Raw genomic sequence first — 10741 nt, 5'->3', positions numbered from 1 at the left:
TGAGCCATACGGATGCCTCACACAATGCCATAATCGCAGTGTTATCAATAGTCGGGTTTGGGCTGGATACCTTTAAGCCCTGCTGGAGATTTGGCCTTTGCTCTGTTATTGAATATTTCCATTGTCAGGCCAACAAAAGTGTGATGATCGCAGGCAAAATGCTTACGCAGGAAATTCTTTCTTTGCATTGTAAACAGTGGTTGATGTCAGCAGTTTTGAACAGAAATATGTGATGATTGGAAAAGCGCTGTTTTGTTCCTCTGTGATGAGTTCTTAGAAAAAGCTGTCCGGCCCGTGGACAGTTCGATGGCTCTTGTGTCACTCTCTGTTTTTCATGTCACTCTCCTTCCTTTAACACATGGAAAAGGGTTACATGTTTTGCAAACTAATTCAACAAAATAAGTTTTAATGCAGAAAGACTCCATTCCATAACAATCAAACTTACCTGTGCTTTGACTGGTCTATTGTCCGTGTCTGATATTATTGTAATATTGTTGTCACATCACAATACAATACATTTCCTTTGAGAAGTAGTTTGAGGGAAAATATATTTACATAATATATACATTTAAATGAGTGTAGTGTTATTTTTATTTTGCTTGCAATGCATTCAAAATGAAAATAAATAAATAAATAAATAAATAATTAAAATTTTGCTTATAGCGCAACATAATTTCATTCACACTTTTTTATGTTGTAACATTAATTTTATATCACAGTTTCCCCCAAATACTTCAAAATATATATATTTTCATAGTTCTCGTTCATTTCAATATTTGTTATTATATTAATTTTATTTCATTATAATGTCAAATATGTCAAAGGCATATTAAATGTGAATTCCCGTTTCAATGCAGCTTCAAGGAGCTCTACACGATCCCAGGGTCTTATCTAGCAAATCGATCTGCCATTTAAAAAAAGGAAAGAAAATATATATACTTTTTAACCATAAATGCTAGTCTTGCACTAGCTCTGCGACACTTGTCCACAACTTCATGCACTACGAAATCACAATGGAAAGGTCACACTTGACATAGGCAGAAGTACTGACCTGTGTCTACAAAGCGAACGTGCAAATACTAAGTCAAAAAACCTTTACAAAAAAAAAAGTAAAACAACGACGTTGAACGTTTTTTGCCCTTCCACCTACGTCACACATGACCTTCCTCTACGGGATTGAGTAATGCATGAATTCGTGCATTGCAGAGCTAATACAAGACGAGCATTTGGGGTTGAAAAGTATATTCATTTAATGTATTTTTTTAGAAAATGGCAGTTTTACTAGATAAGACCCTGGGATTGTGTCGAGCTCTTTGAAGCTGCATTGAAACTGGAATACGGACCTTCAACCCGTTGGTGGCCGTTGAAGTCCACTATGGAGAAAAATCCTGGAATGTTACTTTGTTTTTGAATGAAGAAAAAGAAAAGACATGAACATCTTGGATGATACGGAGTAAATTATCACCATTTTTTTTTCTGGAGTGAAATAATCCTTTTATAGGGTTAGTTCACCCAAAAATGAAATCGATTCATGATTCGGATCGCCAGTGTCAGGTGATTTCAGCAGTTGGACATGCGAATCATGAATCAATACGCTGATTTGTAACCGTCCGAAACTTTGTTTTGAAATCAGCCCATCACTATATAACTTGTTATTTTAATTTTATTTTTTTCGACCAAAAACTGTTCTCGTCTCATCATCAAATGATTGTAGAGCCGCTGTAGTGAGATGGGCTTTGTAGCGACGTCTTTAGTGCCTTTATGGGTCTTGAGAGAGGAAATGACATTGGTGTCAATGAAGGCCTTTCTGAGCCATCGGATTTACACACTAATATCTTCATCTGTGTGTGAAGATGAACGGAGGTCTTACAGGTGTCGAACAACATTAGGGTAAGTAATTAATGAGAGAATTTTCCTTTTTGGGTGAACTAACCCTTTCAGTTCAGTATTTCCTTATTGTCATTTTCATATCTGTTTTAGGAAAAATCCAAGCCACCATTTTTGGCAACATCCATGTACCTGGGAGATCTAGGGATGTAAAACATCAACTGAACCCTATATCTTCACCCAGTTCACTCGTCAGATATTTAACCGCCTGCTTGCACCTCCAGTGCCTCCCATCTGTTTGAATCAGATACGTATCTGGAGAGCTTTGTACTCCCTTGAGCTTCATTCTAGTCGATTGCTCATTTTATAATGCTAATGGTGGCAGGCGGGATGGTGTTGGGTTCCCGTCAGCTGGTGGCTGCGCTGGGAAGAGCGTTTAATGGACTTTGACAGTTAAGGGGCAGATCTTATTAAATGGGGGATTTGGTAGTTAGTGTTATTGTGGTGGCACTCAATGGATATATTACTCAACAGGCCTCAATGAGTCAGATGTTTTTGGTCATACTAAAGCAACTCTGTGTCAAGCATTACTATGGAGGAAGTCAGCACACAATGCGCCGCTCACTTGTATACCATAATAGTTTTAATAATGTTATCAAGACTACATCTGACAAGCCCTAATAAGGTCAGGAGACATCATAACAGCACCATTAAAGTAGTTTTTGGGAATTTTTGAAGCTTTTTGGGGCAAAATGAATAATAATTCCTTGGAGGGACTCAGTAGGGGCAGCTATAAATACAGTTATAAGAGTAGCCACGTCACAACTATCACAGTAAAAACAACCACAACATTCCACATGTTCTAATAAAGCATTTTATCACCTCTCAAACAGACATGCACACAAGAAACGCTAAACCGTTGCTGACCATCTGTCTGTGTGGTTCACAGACATGAGGTAGAGCTGATGAGTCGTACCTGCTCCATGAATGGCCTCTATTATTCTGTTTGGTTGTAGAAGTATCATCTTCCATTGGCAAAGATCATTGCGTATTAACACAATGTGTTATTATTGGTTAGTTTATTGAGATGTAAATGCAGAGGACAAGGTGACCTAGATTTATATCAGTAGAGAAAGGGCATGAATTCTGCTTGTGTGGAAGTAGGGAAAGAATCATTTCTTTGTTAAAAGTAAACCACTGGAAGAGGAGGAGACAGGTGATTGAAGGTATACACACTCATATGGTACAGCTTAAAGTAAAATAAAATTTATCAATTTCAAAAGCACACTTTGTTTATTAATGTAATGGCTGTGCTCTGTATTAGCCAAATGACAGTTAAAAATGGAAAAATGGCTTTGAGAACTTGCAGTTGCCATAACATTCAAGACATGATGCCACAACATGAACTATTGTCATACATAACAGTTCCTCCAATGTAACAATTTAAATGTACAGAGTGTACAAAAATAAAAATAAATAGTTTTAGTATGTTTAAGGTTTATTTTTGTTTACATTAACAATATAAATACTGTAAGTATAAAAAGAACACACAATTCAAGCACAAATCATATTATTTGTGAAACACTGATTGATAAATAGTTTTTGATAAAGAAGTAGAGACTAATTTCTCCAGTAAATAATACAAATGTACCTCATTACAAAACCTATTACAACAACAAAGTGTTTAGCAAACGCGCTGCACGAATACCTTCAATTATTTAAAAAGACTCAAATGCTATAAAATAATAGATCATATTAACAATCTTCCTCAGCAAAACAACAAAAAGCATCAAATACATTTATACAATACAATCAACAATACTTCAGTTCAGAAGAGCCACCCAAACTAGGCAACGTTAACCAACAGCAGAACTTTTAATAATGTCACTACATAGGGTACTCTTGTACAAAAAAAAAAACTAATAGAAAAGCACACCTATGAAATTGCATCACATTTAAAGTATGCGTTTGCATCCTTAGAGACGAAATTTAATCCGTCACTATTTTATTATCTTCAACCAATTGCCGGAAATGAAATGTTGCACCATTTTCGCTCAATCTCTCAAGCCAAGGTAAAGCTCTGTTGAGTTGTAAGTTTTCCAGATGCCCAGCAGAAATCGACAAGTGAGGTATAGCACCATTTTGAATGACAGGTCTTTCGTTTGTCCTCATACCCAAACCACTAGTGAGAGAGGTATACTGGCTCCAGACGCCTATGGAATCCCCGTTACGCACTTTATCCACAACGTCTTTCGGGGTAACATCTTGAAATCGCTCTGGATTGGATCTAAGGAATGGACCATCAAGCTTGCGACCTCGTCTGGCCGGAGAACTGCTCCACATGTGAGTTCCCATATGAACCTAGATGGAAAAGAGGATGGAAATTGCAAGTAGATAGTTGGTCATAAGGTATCTGGGAGAATACAAATTCCATACAAAGTAACAAAATACAAACTGGCAATCAGTGATGGAACACCTTTAACAACCTTGGAATGGTGTACCTTCAAATTTCCTTTAGTGGTAAATGCACGTCCACATATGTTGCAGGCAAAGGGTTTCTCACCAGTGTGGGTTCTCTCGTGAATCTGCAGTGCACTTGAAGAAGAGAAGGTCTTCCCACAAGTGTGGCAGAAATGCTGTTTAGCTGTTCGTCGAAGTGGTGTTGCTGTTAATGTTGGTGTAGAGAGTACAGGTAATGTGGAAGCCGTTGAACTAACTATACCTGCGGAAGAATCTTTAGGAACTTTTTTAATGAGCCCATTCTGTTCAATTCTTTTTGACGGAATGATTGGTTCCATGGAGGATAGAAACTGGTTTGGTGGAAAAATCAGGATCTGATTTGCTGGCTCAAACAACTGTGAAGGTAAGTCTCGCATCTGGTGGGTAAGCATGTGCTGTTTAAGGTTACCTTTGGTTGAGAACCCTCTGTTGCATGCAGTGCAGATGAATGGGCGCTCTTTGGTGTGACTTCGGTAGTGAATATCCAAAGCACTTTGACAGGCAAACGTCTTGTTGCAAATATCACAAACGTTGCTTTTTAGGGATCCCCGCTCATTGAAGGGTAAAATCATGGTCAAACTATCTTTTGGCATATCACCAGATGTTCTGTCAAGTAAACTGGACACTGTAAGACTAGGTTGTAAGCTTAAGTTGTTTGATTCAGCAGATTTCAGGTTTCTGTCAGTTGTGGTGTATCCTTGCATTTCATAAGCACAGCCATTGGGGGAGGATGGGTTCCAGGAGGGTTTATTCTCAGTGATGGCCAAAATCCTCCTCCTTAAAGTCTCATGGTCCCTATTTAGTGAAGATGATCTCTGGGTTAAGAAGTCTCTATCCACTGATCCATTCCCCATGGTCAACTTATTGATGTTTGACAAATTCTCCACATTCGAAACTGTAATCTGACTCTCTGACCCAGTTGCCATGGCAAACACAGAAGACGCAGTTGAAGAACATAGACTATCCGGTAAAGACTCTTGGTATTTTGAATCAGATACACCTTCCATAATAGCTATGTTCTCACTGGGGAAGGTATCCACTTCCATGGTCCCACCATCTACAGTGTCCTGGTCCATGGGTTCTGCTCTTTCATGCACTGGGACATTAGGGATGTGACCACCCATATGCATGTGGATATGCTGCTGTAGAACCATTGCATTTGTAAACTTTTCTTGGCATATGGGGCAAGAATGCTGTGTTCTAAGAGGTGGCATGGAACGGTGAATGCTATAGTGTGTCTTGAGATTGCCTTTAGTTGTAAAAGCCCGTCCACACACTTTGCATTTGAATGGCCTCTCTCCAGTATGGGTGCGGTAATGCATTTTGAGGGCACTTTGACAGCTAAGAACCCGGTGGCAGATTCCACACTCATTAGGGTCAGTAGAATTCTTGTCAATGTTCTCCACCAATTGCTCCAGCTTTGAAGTCTCAGAAGCTCCAGGGGTGTTTGGAAGACTTCCAAAAAGAAATTTGGTTTCAAGCTGCTCCGACTTTAGCTCAGTTATTAAGTTTGTATTGGCCGAGGTATTAATGGCAATGTCGTCTGTTGAACCTTCGCCTGAGGAGCTTAGTAAGGTAGCGATACTTAAGGGTTGTGTAACCTCTTGAAATGTATCATTTGAATTTAGAGGAGGGCTACTGCCAAATCCCTCTTGATGCCCATTACCTTTCTCACACACCTCACTAACAACAGGACTATGTGGTTTGGTTATTGATACGCCTTCCTCCTCTTTTTTAATGATGGGTGGAAGACTTGGCAATGATGGAAGCACAAAGCCAAGAGAGTTACCCACTAAGGGTTTACTATCCAACCAGTTAAGAGCAGGCTTCTCAGGAGGCAGAGACATGCCATATGGAATACCCGTGCTGGTTGGGACATTATCTAAATGCTCTGGAACCGGATAAGGATTCATTAGTATGTTAGGATACTTCTCCTTGTGACGTTGGAAATGTACTTTGAGATTTCCACGAGTGGAAAAACGATTCCCACATATGTTACATTTGTAGGGTCGCTCTCCAGTGTGAGACCGCAGGTGTATTTGCAAAGCACTATCACTTCCAAATACTTTGGCACAGAACCTGCATTTGTGCTTGAATATACAATCTTCAGATGGCCTCTTGTGTTCACATAAACTCACATTGGGAGGTTTGACTTTCCTATGTTGGGCTAGAGCAGTCAAAGCATTCAGGTCCTCTACAATTGCCCCAATACTAGGCAAGGAATTTTCAAACAAATTAAAGCTGTTTTTTTTATGGGGCAATTCAAGTTTGCTTAGAATCCCATCTGTTAATGAAGCGGGAGATGGTGAAGGTTTTTTTAAATTAGCTGTGCCATCAACTTTATCACTGACTGTGTTACCTTGCAAAGATTGATTACTACACCGATCATTACCAGACTTTGATGGCAAAGGGTTGTCTCTTTTTTTATCAGTCATTTGGGAGTTTCCCTTTTCACCCCTTAAACCATCTTGGTTGTTTTGTGAAATAACATGTTTAGATTGTTTAGCATTAGCAGTTGGATTTTCCGCTAGCCCAGCAACTGCTGTGAGTTGCTCGGAAAGGTGTGAGCTGAGTTTTATCAGTGAACTGGTTTCAGACAGAACATTGTAGGTGTTTATGGCCAAAGGTGTATCAGAATTTTGGGTTACCAATAGCATTACTTGGTGTCGGATTTCTTCAATTAGTTTAAGTTGCTGCACCTGCTGTTGCTGCAGTGCTAACAGCTGCTCAATCAAACTAGAGGAGGCCATTTTGATGTTGTTAGATATCTTTGGATTCAAATTAGTTTCCTGTGAGAACTGAGCAACAGCAACTTTGGTGTTTTCTAGGTTCTCAATGAAGACATTGCTATTAATGGCTGATAGTTTACATAACTCCAGTAAGGTACTCTCGTGAGGTAGTACAGCTGAGTATGCTGAGCTAAAGCCATCAGCATAGTTTTCATTATCATGAAGTAAACAAGCCTTTTTGGGAACGCCATGACTGCTGTTTTCAAATATCTGTAAGGATTCATCAACATCCACTGATGTTCTACCGTTAGAAAAGTCACAAAGTTCCTCTGTACTGTCATTACTTGCCGCTCCATTCAAATGCTCCTCTGTGTTGAAGAAAGATGAGTGGATTGTGAGGCCAGAAGACGGAGAATCTAGGCTTTCATTTTCACTTACTATTAGAACTAACTGGTCTTTTGAACAGTCTTTCTGATGTTGATAGAGGTCTGTTATACTGGAAAATTCAGCACAGCATTGTTGACACATATGGACATCGTGGGTTGGAGTGGGGTGCTTCTCCATCAGATGATCTGAATTTCATAAAGAAAAAAGAAAAATATATCAATTTGTATATATGGAGCATTTCAGATAGCACCTCAATGTAAACTTAAAGCAGTAACCTTCTCAACCGACGTAACACAATACATTGTCATACAAATAAATTTGAATGACTTTGTAATTATCAAGTAATAATCATTTACAAACAATCAAGTAGTGAAATCTATTCAGAATAATTTTGTGCCATTTTAAGCATCTTCAAAATACACTATGGGCCAGATTTACTAACAGCTTGCGCCAACGCCAAGCCTCTTTTGGCGTTGGCACAAAACTACCAGGATTTACTAAAGGCACGCAGTGAAAACTTAGCACTGAAAGTGCATGGACAGTTATTTTTTTCGTGGCTGACCTTATTACATTTGCATAAGGTAGACAAAATTTATGGGAGGAAATTATTTAAATGAATAATGCAAGGTGATTTCCTAAGGTTTGCGCACATCAATTTATTGGTGTTATATTATTTACCGCCCAAAAAAAGCATGTCTCAATCCAAGTGCTAATTAAGCCCCTTTCACACTGCGATTCCGGCAAATACACAGATAATGCGACCCGGCATTTGTTTCCGGGTCGCTAGATTTGGTCCATTCACACTGCCAGCGAAATACCGTAATATGTGCACTTTTCACACACAACCCGTAACGGTCCCGGGTCGAGTTGACACGTGACATCCGGATGTGACGTATAATGGCGAGCGATCTCAGCTTCAGCGCGGATAGTAAGGAGCTCCGTGGTCTCGACTTGTGTCCAGTTTGCGCACATTTCTGCTTGTTTAATTTTAGTTTCTTTTGTATACGAACACTCTCTGCGTTTAAAACACCGACTAGCTCTTCTGGCACTGCAGGGTTGTATTATTGAAAAAACAAGCTCTAGGACTCGCACGACAACTACGTACACGTTGCGGCATTAGTTTCGGCTTTTGTTCACACAGCGCTCGTCCCGGGTCGAATACCGCAATATTACTAGGTCCCCGACCCGGGTCGAATTCGGTTATCAATCCCGGGACATGGTTGCTTTCACACAGAAGGCGACCCGGCAATGTTCCGGGAATATTGCGGGTCCGATGTGCAGTGTGAAAGGGGCTTTAGTGATGCTCTTGGTACATTGTGTTGGTCATGGAAATGAGCCGGCTGCCGCAAGTAGATCACATGCTTAACTTTCTGCTTCAATTGGCGCTTTTAAGGAATTGCGCTCTTACACTAATTCGCCCTGTTTATTAAATCTTGCCCAATGTATTTAATTGGCAATTCTAGACTGAATTGCTTCACAGGTTTTGTTTTACATTTTGATGATAAAACTTCACAAAAGAGTATGTTTTGATCCATTACATTCACGATGACCTCGTACAGCTTTGTGTGTGTGTGTGTGTGTGTGTGTGTGTGTGTGTGTGTGTGTGTGTGTGTGTGTGTGTTTTAGCACTCATTTATTTCAAGCCTTTGAAAAGTTTAGTTCAGAAAAGAAGGTTTAAAAAAGCAGTAAGGTTTGTTTTTCATGCTTATTTAATTTAACCTGCTATGTCACTAGATTTTAACAGCAAGAACCTTCCATTAAAAGACAACAATAAGATGTTTTTTGAGTACAGTTGTGGTTTACAACCATGGTCTGGGTGATTTTATTATTTTCTAGCAATAAACATTACATCAAAATGTACTTAAAGAAATAGATGGGGGTGAAAAGCTGAATGGATAACAGGATTGTTACCAACAGAGTAAAACTAGCCTAAATTAAACTAGCCTCATTTAGTAGTCTGACAAAGTCAAGTTACAATTTGTGTATGAATTTAGAAATTCATAATTAGAAAATGTACTTGTACTTTAACGTCATTTAAATTCCAAAATGGCTGTCATACTTTTTAATGAAATGTTACTTTTTTAGGAAAACAATCATGCAGTAACAGGGTTGATTGCAAAATGTAGGACATCAACTAGTATGATTTTAAAAACAAGATTTTAATATTTGTTATCCAACACTTTTTGGTTAGAAAATTAGTAAAGAGAGCCATCATCCTCATAATTATCAAATTAAAGCTGTTCAGTGAAAACATATTTTTTTCTTATATTGTAAGTTGTAACAATGACACTTTGAATTCAACATCAGTTCATGCAGTGATTGATATAACGTTACTACAGATCATTTATTTCACAGGTATCAAAATGACTAACAGTTGACTGGTGTAGTTGTTTTATATTCAAACTTGAGAATCCTGGAAATATAGTTATCCATGCTAAACAAACACAAAACGTGTTGTACTCATTCCTTATTTTTTCAATCCTAAATTTGCAAGTCATCATGCAAGTTTAGAAAGTGACAGCTTTAAAACTTACCGATGAGAACATACTGTGGTTTAGCCTGTTTCCTCCGGGACATGCTGGAGTAAAACCTGTTTATCTCCCTGAAGAATCCACGAGTGTGCTTTCATCAAAATGAAGTGCAAACCAAAAGCATCCCATCAGGGGAGAATCAACCGCGGAACCGTTTACATATTCATCATCATAACTGAGAAATAAGTGGTCAGAAATGAAGTTTCGATGATCACACAGTGTTTAACACATGTGTTAAAGGCAGTGATGTCAACAAAGAACAAGTTATAAACGAAAGTCTTTCATACATCACCGCACTGTCGATCACAATATCCAAATTAAACACGTTCCCACAACTCAAAACATGACAACTCCAGGACCGCAAATCCATGAGGAAATTCTTTGACAGCGTTGAGAGAGTGCAGCCCCGCCCCACGGCGTTCCTAATTGGTCAACACGTTTCACAGTCACGCCCATCGATGACCCTATTGGTCGGCGTGTTTCAGTTCAGAGTAGCCTGTGCTCATGAAAGCGTGTGTGAGACTGAGAGCATGAATCAGTGGCTGGTAATGTAAAGGATTAGTTTCACAACCGGCAACAAAAAGCCACAGTGATTTAACCTGGTCACTTTATATTATAACTTTCATTAATAAATCCTTTACAAACATCATCATGCTGAACATAGTTCCAGTGTTGAGCTACTCTAAAAAAGAAATCAATTCGCTAGACTACTAATAATAATTACATATTCAGTTGAGTTACATTACTGTATTAATTACTTTCTCTAAA

General features: G+C 38.9%; 1 protein-coding gene across 1 annotated transcript; it reads right to left on the bottom strand.

Moving 5' to 3' along the window:
- Positions 1-2907: 2907 nt before the first annotated feature.
- On the bottom strand, positions 2908-10319 carry sall1b (spalt-like transcription factor 1b). Its single transcript, XM_067436013.1, has 3 exons — positions 9977-10319; positions 4329-7627; positions 2908-4188 (listed from the first exon to the last, which is right to left on the bottom strand). The coding sequence occupies exons 1-3, from the start codon at positions 10017-10019 to the stop codon at positions 3817-3819; spliced, it is 3714 nt and encodes a 1237-aa protein (XP_067292114.1). The 5' UTR covers positions 10020-10319; the 3' UTR covers positions 2908-3816.
- Between the last annotated feature and the right edge of the window lie 422 nt (positions 10320-10741).

This window comes from Pseudorasbora parva, chromosome 25 (assembly GCF_024679245.1).
Source record: "Pseudorasbora parva isolate DD20220531a chromosome 25, ASM2467924v1, whole genome shotgun sequence".
NCBI classification, from domain to species: domain Eukaryota; kingdom Metazoa; phylum Chordata; class Actinopteri; order Cypriniformes; family Gobionidae; genus Pseudorasbora; species Pseudorasbora parva.
Note: the sequence above shows the minus strand (reverse complement) of the source record. Positions and strands in the feature narration are given on the sequence as shown.

Excerpts from the sequence above, each read along its gene's own strand:
- sall1b (XM_067436013.1), bottom strand. The coding sequence starts at position 10,019 with ATGTCCCGGAGGAAACAGGCTAAACCACAGTATGTTCTCATCG. Across the intron at positions 7,628-9,976 it reads ACCACAGTATGTTCTCATCG|ATCATCTGATGGAGAAGCAC; the intron begins GTAAGTTTTAAA and ends TATGAAATTCAG. Across the intron at positions 4,189-4,328 it reads CCACTAAAGGAAATTTGAAG|GTTCATATGGGAACTCACAT; the intron begins GTACACCATTCC and ends TTTTCCATCTAG.